The sequence below is a fragment of the Enoplosus armatus genome, chromosome 5, assembly GCF_043641665.1.
Source record: "Enoplosus armatus isolate fEnoArm2 chromosome 5, fEnoArm2.hap1, whole genome shotgun sequence".
Taxonomy (NCBI): Eukaryota; Metazoa; Chordata; class Actinopteri; order Centrarchiformes; family Enoplosidae; genus Enoplosus; species Enoplosus armatus.
Window position 1 is genome coordinate 12,045,051 of NC_092184.1, and position 23,543 is coordinate 12,068,593.

At 40.2% G+C, this 23,543-nt stretch overlaps 2 protein-coding genes across 2 annotated transcripts in view; both read left to right on the forward strand.

The window, feature by feature from the left end:
- Positions 1 to 15,821, forward strand: part of plch1 (phospholipase C, eta 1) — a 58,377-nt gene extending 42,556 nt beyond the window's left edge. The window contains exons 12-24 of the mRNA XM_070905529.1: positions 79 to 234; positions 939 to 1,001; positions 3,135 to 3,229; positions 5,228 to 5,325; positions 5,421 to 5,600; positions 6,542 to 6,649; positions 8,142 to 8,266; positions 8,407 to 8,491; positions 10,428 to 10,574; positions 11,021 to 11,100; positions 11,249 to 11,308; positions 11,802 to 12,189; positions 13,069 to 15,821. Of these exons, the coding sequence (XP_070761630.1) occupies positions 79 to 234; positions 939 to 1,001; positions 3,135 to 3,229; positions 5,228 to 5,325; positions 5,421 to 5,600; positions 6,542 to 6,649; positions 8,142 to 8,266; positions 8,407 to 8,491; positions 10,428 to 10,574; positions 11,021 to 11,100; positions 11,249 to 11,308; positions 11,802 to 12,189; positions 13,069 to 15,821 (4,338 nt within the window). The remainder of the gene's footprint in view (positions 1 to 78; positions 235 to 938; positions 1,002 to 3,134; positions 3,230 to 5,227; positions 5,326 to 5,420; positions 5,601 to 6,541; positions 6,650 to 8,141; positions 8,267 to 8,406; positions 8,492 to 10,427; positions 10,575 to 11,020; positions 11,101 to 11,248; positions 11,309 to 11,801; positions 12,190 to 13,068) is intronic.
- Positions 15,822 to 17,982: 2,161 nt separating this feature from the next.
- LOC139285772 (extracellular calcium-sensing receptor-like) lies at positions 17,983 to 22,720 on the forward strand. The gene is made up of 11 exons (XM_070906418.1): positions 17,983 to 18,257; positions 18,714 to 18,952; positions 19,534 to 19,625; positions 19,783 to 19,962; positions 20,082 to 20,270; positions 20,399 to 20,956; positions 21,075 to 21,284; positions 21,395 to 21,518; positions 21,624 to 21,817; positions 21,908 to 22,189; positions 22,298 to 22,720. Exons 1-11 carry the CDS (start codon positions 17,983 to 17,985, stop codon positions 22,718 to 22,720), a joined length of 2,766 nt encoding a protein of 921 aa, XP_070762519.1.
- Positions 22,721 to 23,543: the final 823 nt, after the last annotated feature.

The following is a 23,543-nucleotide window of genomic DNA, read 5'->3' on the forward strand; positions in this document are numbered from 1 at the left end:
CACTATTACTCTTTTGCTTCCTTGCCTAGCTCTCTTTCTCCTTCCCTTTCTTATTAACTCTCCTCTTGTTTCCCACAGGGCAATGGTCATCACCAGGTGGAGTCTCACATCAGAAAGAAACTGGACTCTCTACTGAAGGAGTCTCGGATCGAAGACAAGGAAGATAGTGACAGTTTCAGCATCCGAGCACTCCTCCGAGCCACGCACCAGGGCCTTCAGAAGAACCTGCGGCAGGTACCACCCTTAGGCAATGTGTAGAGATGCATATGGAGCAGAGTAATACTCATCAACAGATGAAGGGAAAAAAGAGAGGGGGGGGGGGGGTGTAAAACTAGGCCATGATATTAGTCATGGAGGGAAATTGAGAAAAGACTAGTTATTGCATCACTCACAGGTCAAACACCCCCCCCCCCCCCCCCCCCCCGATGATATTTCACCCAAGGCATGTCAAAACAGACCAAAAGTGATGAGAAACTAAATGTCTGCAGTGTTACTTAATATTTAATTTCCCTGCTTGCCTCTTGTGCTATTTTTAGAAGCTTCAGTTTCCTGACAACCATTTTAATGTAGTGGGAGCTGTGCATCAGGGTTTCCTATTCTCTTTATTCTACTCCTGCTTTGTTGGTGATCCCCTTCACCTCAATGTGTCTCTAAAGCTGTTTTGTTCTCTCCGTCTTCCTTACTGTAATTTTCCTTTTTTCAGTTTCTCTCTCGTTCTTCTTTATCACCCACTCTCTTCTTCAGCTCTGCTGTGCTTTATTGGCTGATGTCTGTTGCAGCCCCTCCAGCTACTGAGCTTTAGGGTTTAAGTGACTCACTGGGTGCTAATGTGTTTGGTATTAGTTTCACATCGAATGATCCACACGCACATGAATGTAAACAAACGCACACAAACACACATGTAAAGAGTCACTGAATGTGTTCCTCCATGTCTCTAGAGCTCCAAAGGGGTTTTGAAGAAATCACAAAGCAGATCCTTCATCACAACGCTCAAACAGAAGGTGAGGAGCATTTGCTTGATCTATTTGTGTGAGGTCTGAAATGTGTCAAATTTGGGTTAGTTCAGCTTCAGGTTGGTTGTTAATGAAATACTTGCTACTTCATAGAACAAGGATTACAGACCTTGTTAACGATGTCTATTGGACATCCAACGTACTTTTTGCTCTACTTGACACCTTGCTTGGATCCTGACACACCAAACTGGCCTTAAAGAACAAACACTGTCTTTTACTTGAAGAAAAAATAGGGGAGTCGCACTATCTGGGGAAAACTACTGATTTTCTTGGCTGAACAGACAGAACTCTCTCATGATGGTCTGGCTGCTGATTTAGCGTGCTCAATTAGCTGAAGGGCCACTGTAAGAGCCGACTAGAGGCAATGGTGCTGGAAACACCACAAAATACAAGAGAAACTTAGCAACGACATCCCAATAATGGGAGCTTTTTGCTTGGCGTGTCATGGCTCTTCTGATAGAACAGTAAAAGAACAGCAGCTTGTTTTTGTGGAGGACCACTAATTAACTGAGGGGACTGTGATAGATGGGCCATGTTCTTCAAATGGAGCATATGGCCAGCAAAGTTTGCATCCCAAAGGTTGCACTGAGATGGACTTTTCCAGGCAAAGGAAAACCTTGAAGACCAAAAATGATCTGATCTAAGAAATAGTCCATCACATAATCCCCGTAAAACAAAGACTTGTTATGTTTACACTTTTTGTACGATTAAACAAACAAGATATAACATGTTAATTAGTGAGCTTTAGAGGTGCTGCCACATTATTTTGATTTTTTTACCTTTGGACAGAGCCAAGTTAGCTTTTTAGCCCCGGCATCCAGTCTTTATGCTAAGCTAAGCTAACCGTGTTCCGGTTAGTCCTCCTTCATATTCATCATACAGATGCGAGAGGGACATTAATCTTCTCATTTATTCTGCAGCAAGAAAGAAATTAAACATAGTTCCCATAATGTCAAACTATTTACTATTTTAAGGGTAACTACACCATCAAATTCTCCATATTCAAAAAATGCAAGACAAGTGAAGGAGCATTTGCCTGGAGTTTCCATTAAACTGGCCACTGAGTGTATTGTTTACACATTGTGTGTGATATGTCTCTTTAACTGATTAGCATCGAATATGGGAAGCAACAAAGAAGCCTCCTCACTGTTCTCTTGTAGATAAATCTTCCTTAAAGTTACTCACATAAAATGCATATGCAAAGCACCCTTTGTAGAGTTATCTTCAGCGTGTGGTAGGTAGCAGGATCATAATTAAGATTTCCACACTTATCTTCCAATTCCACACTGCAGATCAATGCGTGCATTATGCATATCTGTGAATTACACATGCAGATCTAAAGCATGTGCTGTCTTGATTTCTTGAAGGTATGTGTTTGTTCGTCAGACAGCTGTTAATATTGTAGGCCATTCATTTTACTGCATAATTTACTGTAGGTTTGTTTGGAGTGGTTGATTTTGTTACATACATTTTCTCTACTTTCCCTCATTTCTCAGCCTGGTTATTTCCCACTCTTCCTCCATCCATTTCTTTTACCTTCCTCTAACCCTCCTCACCTCCTTTTCCCACTCACATCTCCTCTTCATTCTTTTATGTCTCCCTCTTTGCATATTATGCATCCTCCCACGTGTGTGTATATATGCGCGCATGCATGGGTGCATGTAATCTGTTGGCACACAGCCGAAACCCTGTAATTACCGCGACCCTCATCCTCTTCTGAACTCCACTTTAGCCCTAATAGAGATGTTGCTTCTCTCAGAAATAACTCACATTTCACCAAATGCATCCGTGCTATAATTATATAAGCTATACCTAGAACACCCACCAACATGCACAAACACACGCTCAAACTGCTACTACAACACTCGCTATGAATCACACAGAAACACATACAATTTGCTAAAGACATATTATCAACAACCCTTTCCCAATAAAAAACTCTTATACTGCGAGTTTGTGTGTAGGCAGTATCATGTATAATGGGAATACTACGTTTATCAGATTTTCAACTGAAGACACAGATAAAGGCAATATTTTTTCTGCTTTTCAGCCAGTAAGCAAACCTTCATTGCAGTGTAAACTGTGTGTTTATATATTCCTGTGTGTGTGTCCATTGTCCAGAGGCACTCCAAATCCAGGCTGTCATGCCAAAGTGTGGACAAGGAGGAGGACGGTCAGGAGGGGTCTGGGAGGGAGGCTGGAGGACAGTTCAACAGGTGACCTTTGACCTGCTTCACCACAACACTGACAATCCCTGACAACTGAGAGGTTTGATAGTTGCTGACTTCAGGGAGCGTTGAACAATCCAGGGCGATGCCCCAGAAGCCTGATTGGTTTTGATTTTTTCTCCTTTTGTGTATCATCTAAAATATCTCATAGTAAATGAAGGACAGCAGGGATGCTAGGCTATGTTCACTCTGTAAGCCTTGCTGCTCAGTTATGACTTCCTGCTCAGGTCAGATTTTTTATTTTTTTTGGACTGTTCACATGATATTTTTAACGTAGCAAGTCACTTTACTGAACTGACTCACAAGTGCAAAAGACCCAAGACAGGACACCCGGGATGAATGAAATTGAGGCCAAGACTAGAGGCATCACATATGGTGTTGTCACGAAGCTCCAGTGGCTCATAGCAGTGTCTATTGTATATAAGCTGTGGCTGCTTCTTTTATTCAATATTTTCTTTAAAAGCCATTCTCCTGTGAGCAGTGGTTGAAGAAATATAAGACAATTTATTTAGTAAGTAGCAGTACCACACAAAAATACTCTTACAAAGTTTGCTTAAGTGAAAGGAAAGTGGTACTGGCAACAAAATGTAACATATCAAAATTGAAAGCACCCATTATACAGACTGAGCCCTGTAAATGTAATATTTTTCTGTTGGATATTAGATGATTATATTTGATGCATTAGTAATAAAACACACCTTTGCTCATTTTAATACACTCTAGGGTTTTGCTGCTGCAGCATTATTTGGTCTGGTATGACCAGTGGCTAATGTTAGCTAATGACAGCAATCTTTAGACAGATATTCTTGTATAACTGACATTACTGAGTCAATTTGCTGACTTTTGACTCTTCCCTACTTGTGCTACTGTTACACTATGTATTTATCATTTACTTTTATCCATAATTATTACTTGTTCAGCAAAAGTTACAAAGACTCTACATAAACACTTAATGTTGTAGTTGGTCAAAGTGGAGCTGATTTTAACTGCTCTATATACTTTTAGGTAGTTTAATCTATAACAATGTGCTATATTTTATAAACAGATCAAATGTTTTGTATAAACCATCTTAATCAAAAAAATAACCAATAGCTATAGTTGTGATATAAATGTATCAGTATGGAGTCATGAGAAAAAACGTTGCATTGGAGTAACATCCAGTAAATGCCACCTGAGCTGTCATATCAGTGTTGAGATGTTCCAATTCCAAAAATGAGATTTTCTCCAAATTTCAGACCATATATGAAAGAGACCCAAACCAGAATTCAGTGTGTCAGAATCAATGTACTTTTCCATGTGCACACTATTATTAAAAAAAAGCAGATCTGATTCACCAATGAGGGGGAAACAGTCTAATTGAATCTGTTTTTGTCTGCAGCATGAATATATCCCAATTCTCTTTCACACACAGTCTTTGTCCATCTCTGTCTCATTTTTCCTCTTTCTTTGTGAGTGAACATTGGGCAAGAAGTATGGAAATCCAGCTATATTTTCCTCCCTCGCCCAGTCGCTCTCTGTGTATAAGGCCTTTGTCTCTCTTTGTTCTCCCTGTCTCTGTTCCTGGTTGCATATTCATATATGCATGTCCTCGGGAACTGTCACAGTGAAGATTCCTGCAAGCATGCGTCTGAGTGGCTACGTGACTGACTGTCTTTGTGCAATACTGCGTGTGCATGACTGTGTGTGTGTGTAGTTGTATGTGTGCGGGAATGTGTGTGAGTCTTGCTGCACTGCATGCGCTCTGGTCCCTATTAAGCTTTTTGCCTTTGATGCTCTTTCCTGCGGTTTGCAAGCTGCCTCACTAAACAATCCTCTCTTGCCTGCTATGCTTTTGCCACTGTAAATGCTTAAACAGGTATATGAGTGCATGCACGTCTCACTTCACAAATTTCTTACTTTACCTGTCTCATATATCTTTACATGATCTCACTCACTCTCCTCTGTCCTCTCTTGCAATTGTCTTCTGTCATCTGGCAATTGTTTTAGGGGTGGAAGGAAGAGGAAGACGATGAAACTGAGTAGAGATCTGTCAAACCTGGTGGTGTTCACCAACTCTGTTGCCTCACAGGAGTGTCTGAATGAAGGTGAAACACCAAAGCTTTTACACCTTCACACACGAACAAATTGCAGTCTTTTCCTTGAAGACATTTTCTCGTGCCTAACCCATGTTTCTCTTTAGGCACTCCAGGTGACGTTCTGTCATTCAGCGAGACCAGAGCCCAATCTCTGGTCAATCACAGAGCCGAACAGTTCCTGACTTTTAACCAGAGGCAGCTGTCACGGATTTATCCCTCAGCCTACCGCATCGACTCGTCCAATTTCAACCCCCAGTTCTACTGGAACGTGGGCTGTCAGTTGGGTAAGACAGCTATCTCTTGCTCTAAGCTTGTGACCTGCATGGAGGTCGTCTGTTAATGAAAACACCAGGTGCCTTGCCTGAAGCCACATACCTGTCTTTACACATGAATTGACTCACACACAAACAGATTTCAAACAGATTCCTGAACACCACGCACCTCATTTACACATATGACAATGTGTAGTTTGCTAGTGGTCTTGTGTGCAGAGGCCAATGGCTATGATTGTGAACTCAGTTGTGCAAGATACAGTATATGTGTGTGTGTGCTGTATGTATCTGCGAGTTTATTTGTGGGGCTACAGTCGAAACAGGCATTTGTGAGGATTAAATGCCTAAAATACAGAAATAAAAAAAAGAAGACAAGCTAATGAAAAATAGATGGAACTAAATGTTTTATGCAGAAATGAACAGCGTCAGGAAATCCAAGATCCAAAGAATCCCTGCCTGTCCTGGCGAATTAAAAAAAAAATTCTGTTACATTCAGAGAGCAATATTAGTCTCTTAATTTCTAAGAAATTACCAGGTATACAAAAATAGAAACAGATACAAAGGAGAGAAATAAAATACATAAACAAATGGCAAACTCTGAGCTAGATTATCTTTGAAGCAGCTGTGATTCATCCTCTTTGTTTCCACTTTCTTTTTGCTTGTTTCCTTCCTCATCTGTTTCTAATTAAGATTTCAAGGTTGTATAGACACACAGGCTCAATGAATAAATGAATGAATAAACCAGAGGAACATTTGGTAAAATCTAAAAACAATGAGGACTAGAGTGACAAATCAGTCTCCTAATATGATTTTTGAGCATCCTCAGTGAGTTTAACACTTTATGTACTACACCAATATCTGGATAGTAATTGAAAAAATGAATGTCATATGTGGGTAGAGGTTTAGTGACATTTTGTAACTAATTAAAAATGATTTCTTATTTTCCCTTTCAGTTGCTCTGAACTACCAGACAGAGGGCAGGATGATGCAGCTCAACAGAGCCAAATTCATGGTGAATGGAGGTATTGGCTATGTCCTCAAGCCCCCTCCCATGTGTAAAGGTACTGCAGCAAACAGACGGCACACACACATGCAAGCAGAAATACATGCATTCAAATCAGTGTTTGTTCATACAAATAAAAAGTGACGGGCAAATCAGTGTTTATTTATTGTGATTGGAGGTATGAAATAATAAGTTAAGGCTTAGGGACAGCACAGGTATGTCCAGGAATGGAACCATAGTGGATGACCTTAAATGTAAAGGTTACATCAGAAAGTGGACAATGCTGTAGGACTGAACGATATGCAAAAAATTGTATTGTGATTATTATTTCTGCAAGTCGAAACAGGCATTTGTGAAGATTAAATGCCTAAAATACAGAAATAAATAAAAAGAACACAAGCTAATGAAAAATAGATGGAACTAAATGTTTTTATCTGCACAGAAATGAACAGCGTCAAGAAATCCAAGATCCAAAGAATCCCTGCCTGCCCCAGCCAATTTTTTTTCTTCTGTCACATTAAGGGAGCAATGTTAGTGTCTTAGTTTATAAGAAATTACCAGGTATACAAAAATAGAAACAGATTGTGTATTGTGATTATTTTGACAGATATTGCGATTGTGAGTCATGATGAGTCAGTGATTTTAGTGGGAATTTTTGAATTTCATTTTCACTGAAAAAACAACACTGTACCAAACAAGCATGTTCCTTTACATCTGAAGACTATGATTTATAGGCAAGGCATCTCTGTAGCACCACAATACTTCATTTATATTGGTATGTTGTGACACGCTGTACCTTGTACCTAAATTGCACCTCTCAGCCCTTGTAATGTGGTATTGTTATGCAGTTAAAGATAAGTGTATAGTAACCTATATATTATTATATATCATAAATATTTGATTTTCCATTTTAATAAAAACATTTCACACTATTGCATGTATAATATATTTTGTATCTGCATACTCCATTGAACCTATAAGATATTTTCAGATTGTGAAATATTCAAACACAAGAAGACACACGACTTGTATTTATTGATACACAATTACAGGAAATAGAAATAAGTGACAACTTGGGCATCGCATTATATACATTTTCCTGTCATTCAATGTGACATATTTTCTCTTACTTTGAAAACTTTGGGATGCCTACTTGAATTTGTCCAAGTGTTGTGAATTTCAGGAATGTTTTTTCAGCACCACATGCGATTACAAAGATGATCTCATGGCCATTATTTTACAGTACTGTTACCAGCAAAGGAGTTTTCTACACAATAAAGCAGAGGCATGTTTTTCATAGGTTTATGATGCAGCTCTTTATGATGCAATGCGTATTGAGAGCATACAAAATGTGCTCTCTCTAGTAGATGGGAACTGTAACCACACAAGCCAACATTATCTGATCTGTTTTGGAAGTGGGTGTATATCTGTTATTTTCACCACTACACATTTTGCATACAAACATGGGGAACCTGGAACAGAATAATCAGAGAGGATTGAGTGATGACATAAATCAAAGTTTGTGCTCTGCTGCCTTTCATTCCCTCCAGGCTCCTTCAACCCATTCAGTGATGACCCGCTTCCAGCTTACCCCAAGAAGCAACTCATTCTCAAGATCATTAGTGGACAGCAGTTGCCCAAACCACCGGACTCCATGCTGGGGGACCGTGGAGAGGTATAAACACACCAAAACACAAAACACTGTGTGCTCACATTCTCTATCTGTCTCTCTCTTTGAGATTTTCAGCTTGTTCTCAGCAGAAATATATACAGTGTAAAATATGATTCATTTTATTTCCCTTTCTCCTCTATCAGATTATTGATCCATTCGTCGAAGTGGAGATCATTGGTCTGCCAGTTGATTGCTACAAGGAACAGACACGTGTTGTTGATGACAATGGTTAGACATGCACAGATCAATTTGAACAATATTGCAATACTATACACTCACTGAGCCACAAGTGATGTTTTATCAAGTCATCTTGCACAAGCGGATATAATCGATATTATAATAACAATGTATCCGATGACAATGTGAAAACTATGTGACAATGTGAAAGCGGCCACTTGTAGTAATGAACCTACCTGAGTCTGCAGCTTTACGGAGCTTTATTGCTCTCATAGCGTCGTTTTTGGCTGCAGCAGGCAGCTGTTTTCAGTGAAAAAGTTCTAAAAACACATACACTACATACTCCAAAACATCAAACAGACAAAGTACGCAACTAGCTAGGGAACATAGTGGAGCATTTAGCAGCTAAAGAGCCAGATATTTCCCTCAGGAGTAGGTGCAGTCCTAAAACAGAGCTAAAACAAAAGTGAATATTGGACTTACATTCATCACATGGACAGAAACACGACTCCAAATGGATGATAACGTTGCTTCGTTACTGCTTGATGTGTAAATAATCAGTTTGCTAACAGGTTCACCATATCAACATAAAAGGTGGTGATATGCCAATGTTGTCAGTTAGTTAAGTCAGTTATTGCAGGTTGAAGAATTACTTTAAATTCTAAAAGTTATGGCCTTATCTGCTTCCTGCTACTAGTTTTACTTCTAACACATGACTGTCTAATTCCTGTTGGTGGGGTAATGAGTATTTATGTCACATCTAACCAGGCCTGCATTTGTTAGACAAAATGGAACTGCTATAGAGAAGATCAGGTTTCTTCAATTTTAGCATCTTTACACTAAGTACCTGTTACTGTATTTTCAAAATAGACTTTTTTCACATCAGACATTTTGACATGCCACAGTAGGAAAAGCACCGATGTTAATCATTAATTATTAATTAATTGTTAATGTTAGTAACACCCAAGCTTTTCCTAGTAAAAATGTCTGCAGGTAAAAAAGGCCTATTGAGGAAACATTTTATTGATCAGGGAACGGCAACAAGCTATATTGCAGACCTTTTACATACATAGCATAGATCGTAACCTGAGGTCCTGGCAGTTTAAAAATGTAGATGAAAAATATCCAGTCCAATCTAATCCAGCTCCCAGGACTCAGGTACTTTGCAAGGACTTAACCAAGGTTTGGATAAATGGGACGACCATATCTGTGCCATTTTCTAAATTATTTTATTAGTTTCATAATGCCTTAATATTATGTTATGACCTTTTCATTGTTGTTTTGTAACTTTTATGACTTTTATGCCTCATTTTTATACTGAATCACTTACCTATTTTTGTTGCTTTTGCATTTTACTTTTTTATCCTCTGAAAAGTGCCACACACATACTATATGTATATTACACTATGCATACTATAGTAAATACTATATGTGTGGCACATAAACAAAAGAAAATACGATGTGATGTCATCTCATTCTGTGAACCAATAATTATTGCCATCATTCCTTAAAAAAATAGAGCCGAGATTAAACGATGCCATAGCCGCAGGTGCTGCATTTCACTTTTGGCTGTGGAGCACTGCCGGGATCAAAAGTCAGTTTAATTAATTAGAAGCATAAAGGAAGCAGACCGAATGGGTCTGCTGGTGTCACCCCTAACATGTCTCCAAATGAGGGCACCCAGCAGGGGGAAGGGAGAAGCCTCCTCTAGGAAAGGTTATGGAACCCTGGGAGCTCAACAGTATTATAAGATTAGTGTGAAGGGCATTGATCCATGAAATACATAATTTGACACTTCTTTTCTACAAATTCCATCTTTCCTAGTTTTTTGGATGTATATATATGCTTGATATATATATGTGTGTGTGTGTGTGTGTGTGTGTGTGTGTGTGTGTGTGTGTGTTTTGGATGTATAGATATGCTTTAAATATATCCTGATGAAACAGATCCTAACTATAATGATCATATATGTGTATATTTTCCTTAGGTTTTAATCCAGTATGGGAGGAGACCCTGTCCTTCACACTTCACATGGCTGAGGTTGCTTTGGTGCGTTTCCTTGTTTGGGACCATGACCCAATTGGACGAGACTTTATTGGTCAACGGACTGTTGCCTTCAGCAGCCTGATGCCTGGTCTGTGCAGAATTTTTCAGTGTTTTCAGTTTTATCTGAGAAAAGGAACTTTTTTTGTGTAAATGACATGAACTTAAGAGGGGACACAGTTTGTCACTGCAAGTTAGAATCATTATAGTTCTGCTATTTAACACAAATAGATGACAGACTCACTCACTCTTAAACACATCATTTCCCTCATGGCTTTGGCAGAGCTATGGCTGTGGGGCACATTATCTTGTGTCTAGTGAACCATGATTTGTTTGATTTGTAAAGTAAAAGACCTGTGGCTTGGCAGGTTATTTTTGTTGTCCACGTCCATCAGAGTTGTCCCTGAACTCCTGATGCCCTCCCCTCAGGCATCTACTAAACAATCACCAGTCTGATGACAGCTATTCCTTTCTATGACTCACTCTATCACTCACTCTCTCGCTCACATGCTTTCTTCCTTCATCTCTTAACAACAGGTTACAGACATGTTTACTTGGAGGGGCTGACTGAGGCTTCCATCTTTGTGCATGTGTCAGTGCATGATGTCTATGGGAAGGTAAGTGCTGTATAGTCTATTGTAGCATCACCCCTGTGAACCTCTTTGTCAAGTGAGATTATATTTTGGAGGTAAACATAAAAAAATGTGTTTCTCTCAACACATCAATCCATTTAAGCTATGCTCCTTCAATCCTTTGTCTTTCTAGTGGAGCCCTCTAGTCCTGAACCCCAGCTTTACCATAATGCACTTTCTAGGATCTAACAAGGTATCCTGATGCCCTAGGTTCTGTGTGGTGCTGCATGAAACAGTAATGCATGATGCAAAAGTGCTGTTTGTGTTCAGCCGTATCTTGTTTGTGTGTGACATTAAACCACTGAGTCATACAGTTTGCTTATGAGGTCACTGTTATTCAAAAACATTTTTTTCCACTGTTGTCTCATTTTCAACAAAGATGGAATAATATGCAATGTAAGCATGCATGCATAATACACAACGGCTTCTTGCGGATTGTTTGTTGCGGTAATTTAAGGAGTAAGGGCGCCATCTATAGTCAATGCATATAAAAGCAGCAAGCAATTATTGCATTTGCTGTAAACTAAGTTCAGTACATTGCGTACATTTTCATTGTTTTCATAAAAATTAACACTTTAACTCTAATGTGTGAAAAAGTTGTGTTCAGTCTATGTCAGGAGTGCACCTTGGCTGATATATTTTTTTCCCTTCTTATTTTCTTCCTGTTTTGTTCCTCCTGTCTTCAGGGTCATCAGCTGCGAGGTATCCGGGGTTTGTTTAACCGTTCTTCCAAGTCCTCTGTGGATGCAAACTCCAGTGGCCTTCGGAAACGATCTATCAGTGATCACCTCCTGCGGCGCACAGCCAGTGCCCCAGCAAAGGGACGGAAGAAGACCAAGACGGCGCTATCAGAGTCAGTGGCTTCTATATCAGACCAAAAGAAATGCACAGGTGCGGGAGCAAGAGGAGAGGGAATGCCAGGGAAAGGAGGAGGGTTGGAGAAGCGACACCAGCCCCAAGCCCCCCTCACCCACAGACCTATCTCCATGCCCTTAGACAGGCTTCTGCAAGGGCAGCTATCCCTCTGCTCCCCAAACAAGGAACAGCATGATATGGGTGCAGACACTGTCATTGGTGGGTATTTTTCATTTCATCCAGGTCAAAGAATTAAATATATTTTGGAATTATGCAAATTACACCCAAATTACATCCATTCTAGTTTAATTGCCTTAAGAAATTTGCAGATTCAAGTATCTGCTACTTACACAAACTAAGCCACAGCAATCTGTGGCATTAACAGAGTCAATATTTGGAAACAGTTATGATGTGTTATTCACGTAATTTCTTTAAACTTTATGATACTTTGTGATTAAATGCTTGAAATTGACATGTCTTAAAGTAGAATTCTGTATTGAATTGCTTTGCCCATTGATAAATGCATCATTTTCTAATTTCTCTTTGCTTTACTTATCCTGCTACCACTATCTAAAACTCATGAACAGTAACCATGTGAACTGACAGACTACAGCCTACTCTCCATGATACCTTAACATGACTTTTCTGTCCCATCTTCATTTGTTGTTCTTCTTTATAGTAGAGAACTGACTAGGATAATCCTGCAGGTAATCTAAAATACATATTGTTTGAAGGTTGCATTGTTCAAAAACATACCAGTATTGCGTCCACCCAGTGTATTTTGTTCAAAAGTGGTTTGAGAAATATATTGCTGTGTCATTTGATCCCATTTGACCAAACCAGTCCCATTTGACCATCTCTTTCCTAATCTGATGCTCGCCAACATGGATTCTTCCTTTTTTTTTTTTTTTACCTCCACAGCCTCATTTTCCAGCTTCCCCTTCACAGTTGTACTTGGTGATCCATTTGTCTGTGTATTGCTATTGCCTTGAATTGGCTGGGCTGTTAATTGTTGTCATTTAATCGTTGGTTGGCTTGGTGTTCTACATCATATGCCTATCTTTATTAATCTTTTTGTTCAATTATTTGTTTCCACAGGAGCTTGCCCCTTCAACAGACCCAGGTCTTCCTCTTTGGACCCTTTCATCGAATCATCATTCTCTATTGAACCAAACACCTCCTCCCCTTCTAAGACGTACATCAACAGACATAAAGAATTTAACAAATCAGAGGAGGCTTCTTATCTGGTTATTGGTGGAGGAGGAGTAAGAAAGGAACAAGATTATGCCAATTACCAGTCAGAAGACAATGGAGTCAGCAAATCAAAGATCATCTCCACAGGCACAGAGAAAAACTGTTTCATCTCACCTTCCACGAACAACCAGATTAGATCAGATAAACCAGAAACATCATCTAACAGCACAACATTCACAGTTGCACCTTCAGTCTCCTCGTCGTCCTCCTCTGTCCCCTCCACCCTGGCCCCTCTTTCCCCTGTCAGCATGGACTTTGATCTGAAGAGTTCCAGCACTTTGCATGACAGCACCATCTCCAGACTCATTGATGCTGTGTCCTTAGGCAATGACCAAGACACATGTGGCTCTATTTCCGCTCTGATTGGTCAGTGTGAAAGCACTGTAGACCAAAACGATCTCACATCATCTCATGATCATACCCCTTTCCGTCGCTCAAACTTCAGGCCTACCACCCCTCAAGCATTGCAAGATTTAGGATCTCCTCTCAACACCAACACTGTATTAACTAACAAGAAACACCTAATAAGTCCCCAAAAAGTAGCTCAAAAAACAAATCATGTAAAACATGAAATCCTTTCACCGTGCAAGATTTCCCTGGCAGATGCACCTGGTCCAACCCTCCTCTCCAGCCCAGAAACTGCTGAGCTTGAGGAGGTCTACACAATTCTGGATGAGGAGGTGCTGTTGCCTGTATCGGTGTACAACCTGAGCAAACAGACAGTCCATGTTCAGGCAGACACTATGGAGAACACGCCCTCAAAAAGCTTGGGGTCCTCCCCAGCAAAGGTGGTTCAGGGTTTAGGGAAAGGGCACAATGTGGGCTGGGATGATATGCACAGAAAGAGGGGCAGGATTGAAGAAATTGAGGAGGCTGAAGAGAGTGTATATGAGGAAGTGTACGATCCTCCAGCACCAGTACCAGAGATAGAGCGGGGTACTTCCAAAAAGTACATGGTCCCCTCTGTAAACAATGACTGTTTCCAGTTTACCCATGACTCAGCTGGCAATGGTTTTGCAGAAGTGGAGATAAATGTTGATGAGGATCCATTGGAGATGATGCTGACTTCGCCGAGACATGGCAGCCAATGGGAGGGGCTCATAAGTCCAACCAAACGTCATGCTATTTATCAAAACCAGTCCACTCCCAACTACTCCCAACAACAGCCTTCATCATACCGTGATTCTCAACAACAGTACGTATCACATGCATCTCATGTAGCATTTTCACAGTGTCCTTCCCCAATAAAACAACCTTCCTATCAACTGTCTAATCACCACCAACCCCAGAACAACTCTCAGCCTTCTCCCTTCCACAGACCTGTCAACTCTAGACCCTCCAATCCTAGTCCGCTGCGTCAGAACAGCTACCCCGTTCCTCAGAGCAATTCTGAGGCCTTTAACAACAGCAGAGACTTCAGCAGTTCCTGCACACAACAAAGGAGCTATAGTGGCAGCCAGATCCTAAACAGGTCTCATCAAGATAGGCTAAGGTATAAACAGATGGAAAGGGAGCAAGTAAGTTGCTTCCACAGTGGTTTCTCATCTTTTGAAAGCCTCCCTGGCCCATCTGTTGTGTCTACAGACATCTGCAGAGATAGAGGGCTGTATTCCCCTTCTTCGGACTGCGATGCAGTGTACAGCCACCTGGACTATGACTGCATTACACTCTCATCGGAGTCTTCAGCTCCTCAAAACACCCAACCACACTGCCAACATCAAACACAATCATACACCCCAAAGCAGTCATGGAACCAAAAGGTTTCTCTCATCAATACAAGGCACCAGTCAAAGCCTGAATCCGGAGTTCCACTGCACTCAAATTTTGGCCCTTTATCAACTCCACCCCAGTCTGATACCATTGACTCCACAGCCCCAAGCCCATGTAAGTCCAAGTCCCTAGGAGACCTGACCTCTGAAGACATATCATGCAACTTCCAGAGCAAATACCATATTATTAGTCGCAGTTTCATCACTCCCCATATGAGGAAGCAAAAGAGGGTGGGCACCATGGGGGAATTAACTTTCCAATCACAGTCTTGTGATCCACTTACAGAACAGCTACGTAAGCTGGTCAGTCTGGAGGGCGATGACAATGACAGAGATAAGCCCCAGTCTCCTCAGTTACGTCCGGAAGCAAAATCCCCACTGTCACAGCCACAGGCAACAAGTGTAGCTCCTGTTGTTCCCAGGGATGTAGATGATTCCCCTCCACTCCTCACCCGTCGCCTATCTTCTCGGAGCCAAAGCAGAGTACGTCACATCAACAGCCGTGCCCGCGAAAGACAGCAAGAGGCTCTAAAGCCTCGGGCAGGTGTGGTGATCAATAGTACTGCGAGCATTGGTGGGGTGGTATTGAGGAATAAACCAGCCTCACATAATCCACCAGCTAACAGACACTCGACTGGTTCTTACATAGCAGGCTACCTTGGTCAGCTGGAGGACAGGGGACTTCCTGAAGGAGCTTGTACATCACTACGTTATGGAAATTATGGAGATAACTATGGAGATCGGTACTATACCGATGACTCTCTTCCAGCCTCTGACTCCAACCACTCTGCGTCAGAGCCTGAGGTCTACTTTTTGCTCAGACTGTAGCTCTGACCATAACCTAAAATGAGCTTGACGATCAAGCAGTGATTCTTGATGATGTTCAATTACACAAACAGCCAGAAGATCAAGGAAATAAATACTTGCCATTGTTTGTTCCCGTGTTCACAGACCAGTAGGTTTCCCTTATTACAGTCAAATAAATTTTATTCTGGGCTATTTCTAGAGAAAGATATAGTCTGTACAATGTAAGTGAAACATCACATATAATCCATGGTTGGATCTGACAGCATGCATTTCCTGTAAGAAATGTCCACTATTTAATAGTGAATGGTCTTTCTAGTCTGGCAGTGTACTGTCTATATTCTGCTTAATGTGTAAATGTACTTGGAAACTTTGAGTCCCTCCAAATGGCTTCCTAGACTGATTGTACAGATACTTGTTATCTTTGTCCCTGTGATGTACTGTCCAAACTGCTTACATTGACTATGAAGCAAAAAAATAAGAACTGGGTTTTAAGCAGAGAGGGAATGTCTTTCTTTGTATCATTTGAATGTGTAGTATAATCAAACAGCTAATTTTAATTGATGGGATTCATCTTTTCAAAGATCAAATGTAAGTCTTCCTTCTCTTTTCAGTGGTGTTTCTTTATTTGTATTGTGTGTAAATATTCCTTTCATTGTTTAAAACCAAGATGTGTTTTAGTTCAGGAACAATTCTAACTGTACATTTATGTTTGTGCATGTTACCTGTGAACATGTCAAGCATGACTATGCACCAATTTATACAATAGATGTTGCATCGCCCAACAACATTTGCACAGAACAAATAGTTGCATTGGATACAACAGAGGACATAGGCTTGTTTGCATTAGGGCAATACAGTACATAAACTTCCGTGCTTGGACTTGTTGCTCTCTATGATTTGAAAACATGATTACAAATTTTAAAGATTTGGAGTTCAAAGGTTTTTATTTTTATAATTGCTTTGATACAGATTGCAAAAATAACATCTTGTTGGTTATGGTTGTTTTATTTTGTATAACTTAATGGAATGAAAAAAACAGAGTGACAGCTACACAGGGCCAGGCTGAGGAGGGGAGGGTGGCAAAGCAGCAATTTTTTTTTATTGTTTTAGTGTTACACCATCCTTTTTTCTTTGTATTGTTGCTCATCAGAAGACTGTGAGCATTTTCCTACCAATGCAATAAAATATTGAAATATTTGATTTCAACAAAGTCCATGTTTATTTCCTGTTTTCCTGTTTACAAATGCCTTATAACAACAGATCATTCATCAAGAATGCAGCTCAAGCTCAAAATCAATTAATTGTAAGTCACAAACAGCCTCATCTTTCCCCATATGCTACCTTGAACATAATGGGGTGTAATTGCTCATGAAATGGCTGTGTAATAGAGTTGACAAATGGCACACCTGTTGCTCTGGGCATACAAGTCCCCATACTGGTTTCAACCTAGACTGCCACACTTTGTTAAGTTTTATGGATCAATCACAACAATATTCCTTGAAAAGGACACATACAGGTGGATGATTTCTTACATGATTGATCTCAACTTATCAGCTCATTAAGATGAGAGTTAAGCGGCCTCCCAAAATGTTTCACTTGCTTATACAGAGGTACAGTTTCTCGGTTACCTTGGGTCATTCGAATGACATCATACAGAATTGTATAGGAAACATACTGTACACACATACACACACCTTCAACTGCTAAGTTCATACACTCTAATCACTTCCTAGCATTCGATTGTTTTTCCATCATCACTCTAGAGAGGAATAATTTTGGGTTGTGTGCTGCTTGTGTCATCAGTTTTACTTCCTTGCAAAACGCTTTACACCTATTATAAATACTCACATCAACACTTCACTTGTGCAGAGTGGGAGGGGGGGTATGTTCTATTCAAGATACTATTTTACTTTTTAACCACGTGTTTATGATGTCCTTTCCTTTTGTAGGTAACTGACATGAGGCTATGATGTTACCCTAGGACTTAATTTAATTCAATGGCATTTGCTTTGTTAACAGGAACTGGTGAACATTGTTTATGAGGTACTTTACCATTTTTTCTGAACTTAATGCACTCTATTGTCCGGTTTGATGTGAATTGTGTGTCACACAGAGTGTATTTATTGCACTTCTGGTTGATGCATATTCTGACGCTCAGGTAACAGTTACCTATATGTGTTCAATGTCCAGAACAGCTGCAACCATGTCGTGGTTCCCCTGGCTCCTCACTCGGTGGCCCTCCTCAGCCCTCTCCCTGCTGCTTCTTAGTGTAGTGTGCAGACAGATGGGTCTGCAGGTGGTTCAGGCGATAGTGTGCTCCCGTTGGAGTGCACAGAGTGACAACAGCCTCTCCCAGGATGGAGATGTGATTATTGGTGGACTTTTTAGTCTGTATTACATACCTTCAGCTGTAGAGCAGAGCTTGACCAAGCTGCCACATTATGAACCTTGCACTGGGTAAAACTTAATCACAATATGTATTGTTATTGAATGTCTGGTGGTTATTATGTTGTTCATATTATAACAGCACAGTGTCTGTATGGTTTATTATTGTTTATATTTCTTGTCATGCTCAAATGTTTTTGTTGAGATACAGATAAAAATATGATTTATTTCAAAATGTTGAGCTAGAAAATGCAATGTTTACAGAACTCATAACGTTTTATAATAGGTCCATAATTGATAAGTGGACCTATTATTGATAAGTTATATATATCTGACATAAGCATATGTTGATTATAGTAAAATCATTTCAATAGATTTTGCTGTATCACATTTATGTTGGTATGTAAGACATTTTTGGACATTTGTTGTTTTCATATTCATGTCCATGATGATTATTTTTGTCTTTCACTGATTGATATTGTAGTGTTGTGTTTTATTCACTATTCCTTTCTTTTCCTGTGGCCTCAGTTTAGATCTAGAATCATTAAAATATACATATGCTATGGCATTTGCGGTGGAGGAAATCAATCGTAACAGCACCCTGCTACCAGGAGTGAAGCTGGGCTACCGTATACTTGATAGCTGTTTCAGATACCCCTGGGCTCTGCAAGTTGCACTGTCACTGGTCGGAGGAGACGCACACAGCTGCACCTTAACAGCTTCTACTTCTCGTTCTGCAGCTTATGAACAACCTGGAGAGACAGCAGGTATGACTTGATATAATTTAGTAATTGCAGTTATTATTTGCTATGTCCATGAAAACAACAACTGATATGATTGTAGTATAAAAAGATTGTCCTTATGCGTTGGTGGAAGAAGTACTCATATCCCTTACTTAAGTAAAAATAGAAATAAGTAAAAGTACAGAAGTAGTATCAACAAAATGTACTTTAAGTATCAAAAGTAAAAGTACTCATTATGCAGAATGACTCTTTTCACAGTGTCATATGATTATAGAATATTATATTATTCTGTCAATGTGGAGCCAAATTGAGATACCTTGTATATAACACTTAATAGGTTAGTTGTATATTACTGCATCATATCATATAAGCATATCATGTTTTTTTATGTACTAGTACATAAAGCTGTCAAATAAATGTAGTGGAGTACAACATTTCACTCTGAAATATAGTGGAGTAGATGTAGAAATTATTACATTAAATGGAAATACTCTAATAAAGTACAAGAACCTTGAATTTTTTCTTAAGTACAGTACAAATGTAAATGTTTATAGCTACATTCCACCCTTGTCTTTATGTAATTATATGTCTAATGCTGTCGGCAGGTGGTCAGCCTGTTCCTTTGCTCATTGGTGCTTCTGCATCTACAACAGGCATAATGCTGTCCAGGATCCTGGGGCCTCTCTCTGTGCCAGTTGTGAGTTTCATTACCTTAGGAAATAAACCTCTAAGGAACTTTCTTTTATAAAGTCCACATCAAGAGGTTGATGAATGTTTTTAAATATTTTAACAAAAGATAAAATGGTATTATTACTGTTAAAGCAATGTTTTCAATATGTCTGTCTTTCCCTTAGATCAGCTACTTGGCTAGCTGCCCCTGTCTTAGTGACAGGCCCAAGTTTCCGAACTTCTTCAGAACAATCCCCAGTGATATTTACCAAGCCCAGGCCATGGCACGACTGGCCATACGCTTCCACTGGACTTGGATGGGAGCAGTGGTAGTAAACAATGATTATGGTCAATTGGCGATACAGGTGTATGTTTTTGTTATTATACTGTAAATCGCCTGAAAAAGTCTCTCATGTATCTTCATAAATTGTACAAATAACATATATGTATGAACAAATTTGTTGTTTTTATCTCCATATTTCAGGTATTTCAGGAAGAGGTTCAGGGGAAAGGGGTGTGTTTGGAATTCATAGAGACTGTCCGCAGAGAAACTATTGTGAGTGATGCCAGACGTGCAGCACTCACAATTCAAGCTTCGACTGCGAGGGTGATTCTGATCTTTTGCTGGTATACAGATGTAAAGAAACTATTTCTGGAACTGGCCAAGAGAAATGTGAGCAACTGGCTTGGAAGTTTGTGTAGACTAAGGGTTTCATCATTTAGCAAAGACACATCATTTGTAAAAACAAAATGTCAACTGTTTTTCTCATCGCAATTTATTTGAGTGTTCTTTTACTATAGGTGACTGACAGGCAGTTTCTGGCCAGTGAGGCTTGGAGTACCAGTGATGATCTTCTCCAAGATCTTGCCATCTCTAAAGTGGCAAGTGGCGTTGTTGGTGTGGCTGTTCGAAGTTCAACTATACCTGGATTTGAAAATTATCTCAGAAGTTTGCACCCAATTAATCGTCCTGATGATGAATTCTTAAGAGAGTTCTGGCAAAAGGAGTTTGGATGCAATCCTGGAGCTGCACAATCACATGCAACAATTCTCTCTTCATATTTCTCCTCACCACTCAAAACAAGGTCTGACCATCCGTCAAATGTTTCTACTTCTTCTCCTGACAAGGGGTCCCTTCAGAAAGCTTCACTACCACCCTGCAGTGGGACAGAGTCCCTGAAGGGAGTGCAGCATCCCTTTACTGATACTTCCCAGCTGAGGGTGGCATATAATGTCTACCTTGCTGTTTATGCTGCAGCCCACGCCCTTCACAGCCTTCTCTCCTGCCCCGACAGAGACAGCTCTTCCAGAAACAATAGCTCCACTTGCTCCTCTCCAAAACACATCAAACCCATAGAGGTAAACACAAGGGTGACAGTTCTTAAAGTTCTGATAAACTTAATAATGTAAATGAATTTTTCGTATAAAGATTTTTCTTTGAAATGTCAACAGTTTCTTCAACATTTGCTTCTTTCAGCTGTTGCAGCACTTGAACAAAGTGAATGTCACCACACCACAGGGTGAAATGTTTTATTTCCAAGGAGCTGATATTCCAGCAAAGTACGACCTCGTCAACTGGCAGAACACCCCTAAGGGGCCACTCAAACTTGTCTTGATTGGTCGTGTTGATGGGTTTGACCTCCACCTTAATGAGTCAGCTATTCAGTGGAGCACAGGATCCAATCGGGTAGTCAGATCAACAAGTTGTCTCAAGGCTACTAATTTGCTGTTGAAATGAATGTCTTTGTCGATTCACAAGATTATGTCATTGAGAATATGAATTGGCTTTTTGTTCAGGTGCCTGTTTCAGTGTGCAGTGAGAGCTGCCCCCCAGGCACCCGGATGGCCAACAGGAAAGGGGAGCCTGTCTGCTGCTTTGACTGTATCCCATGTGCTGAAGGGGAGATTAGCAATAAAACTGGTGAGGAAATCACTTCATAAGATAACAGAAAGTCATGTTCGCAACCTTAATTTCCCCTTTGTGTTTTATTTTCCTTCCCTCTCTGCTCTTTTTTCTCTCTCTCAGGTTCCCTTCACTGTGAGCGTTGTCCATTGGAGTTCTGGTCCAATGTTGAACAAACTGCCTGCATCCCTCGTCAATTAGACTTCCTTTCCTTTAATGAAACCTTGGGCATTACTCTGACTACAGTAGCTGTGTCTGGTGCTGCAGTGACAACAGCTGTGTTTGTGGTTTTTCTTTACTACCGTCAAACACCTATGGTAAGAACCCAGAGTAATATAACAGTTCGTTGTATGCATTTGAGTCTTTGTCTGGCCACATCTTTGTCTGTTAATCTGATTCATCTCAAGGTGCGAGCCAACAATTCAGAATTGAGCTTCCTGCTTCTTCTGTCGTTGAAGCTCTGCTTTCTGTGTTCACTGGTGTTCATTGGTCGTCCATCAGTGTGGTCTTGCCGGTTCCAGCAGGCAGCCTTTGGGATCAGCTTTGTACTTTGTGTTTCCTGTCTTCTGGTCAAAACCCTAGTAGTTCTTGCTGTTTTCCGCTCAGCTCGGCCTGGTGCTGAAGCCTTGATGAAGTGGTTTGGTCCTGTCCAACAGAGAGGAAGTGTCTGCCTTTGTACCTGTGTACAGGTAAAATTTTGTTTCATTGACAAAATGATGAGAATATTTTATTATATTTATGAGCAACCACACTTGATGTTAAATAATAATGCTGAAATATTTTCATGTTTTACACAGGTTATCATCTGTGCCACATGGCTGTCCCTCAGTCCCCCAGTGCCTCAACGAGATCTGGGTTTCCAAGGGTCAAAGGTCACCCTGGAATGTGCCATGACCTCTGTGGTGGGCTTCTCTCTGGTTCTGGGTTACATTGGCCTGCTGGCCTGCACCTGCCTCCTCTTGGCCTTTCTTGCACGGAAACTCCCTGACAACTTCAATGAGGCCAAACTGATCACCTTCAGCATGCTGATATTCTGTGCTGTTTGGGGGGCCTTTGTCCCTGCGTACGTTAGCTCTCCTGGGAAGTATGTTGTCGCTGTGGAGATTTTTGCCATCCTGGCCTCTAGCTATGGTTTACTGCTCTGCATTTTTGCCCCCAAATGTTTCATCATTCTTTTGAGGCCTGAGAAAAACACTAAGAAACACCTGATGGCCAGATAGTTTTTCCAGCTTGAATGGGAGCTTTATCACATTTGTCTGTTGGCCCCCCAACTGGTATCATGCATGTGTTCACGTGCATGTGTTATGTCAATTCCTTTTATCCAAATGGTAATTGTTAATGTGCTAAGCTAAATGAAATGTCTTGCAGCCACACAGTTCACAGCCATCACTTTCATTGATAATTGAATGTCTAAGAATATTTATTTCTTAGATATCGTTAAATGCAAATATTATATGTTATTATTATTATATATTATTCATCTACCATCAATAGAAAACACATTTAAATGAAATGCTGTTTACTAAAAATGTTATTAATGTATTTGTGTATTAATGAAGTCGATTGTTCTTTTTTTCTGTGTTTTGATTAAATACTGTACTTCAACTAAATAAAAGTCTCAGTTTTTTCAGAAAACAGAACATTTTAATTGAAATTGAAAGAACTAATATGCCCAGGAGGAGCCCAAATTTGTTCAGCCCTTGTACATATATATATATGTATATATAAAAAATGTGTATATACATATATATACACAAGGGTCTATAGGGCAGCTCAGTCAGGGTAAACGTTGACATTAGCCTGCCAAGCTCCCTGGTCATAAAGGCGAATGCCTGCTGAGATGCATCACTGAGGCTCTGGATGGAAGCATCCATGCCGGAGTATTGCAGGGTTGCAGGGACTGGGACAGGGCTACAATTAGGTAGCAAAGAGAGTTTCCAACATGGCCTATGCGTGCCGCCGTATCATAAGACTTCACTAGTAATACCAATAATAAATAAATAATCTTTAATGCAACACTGTGGCCTGGGAGAGTGAGCATTG

What these genes read in the sequence shown, in the direction of transcription:
- LOC139285772 (XM_070906418.1), top strand. Translation starts at nt 17,983, where the DNA reads ATGTCCAGAACAGCTGCAACCATGTCGTGGTTCCCCTGGCTCCTCACT. An exon ending in ACAACCTGGAGAGACAGCAG is followed by an intron (nt 18,953 to 19,533) that starts GTATGACTTGAT and finishes TGCTGTCGGCAG; the next exon opens with GTGGTCAGCCTGTTCCTTTG. An exon ending in AACACATCAAACCCATAGAG is followed by an intron (nt 20,957 to 21,074) that starts GTAAACACAAGG and finishes TGCTTCTTTCAG; the next exon opens with CTGTTGCAGCACTTGAACAA.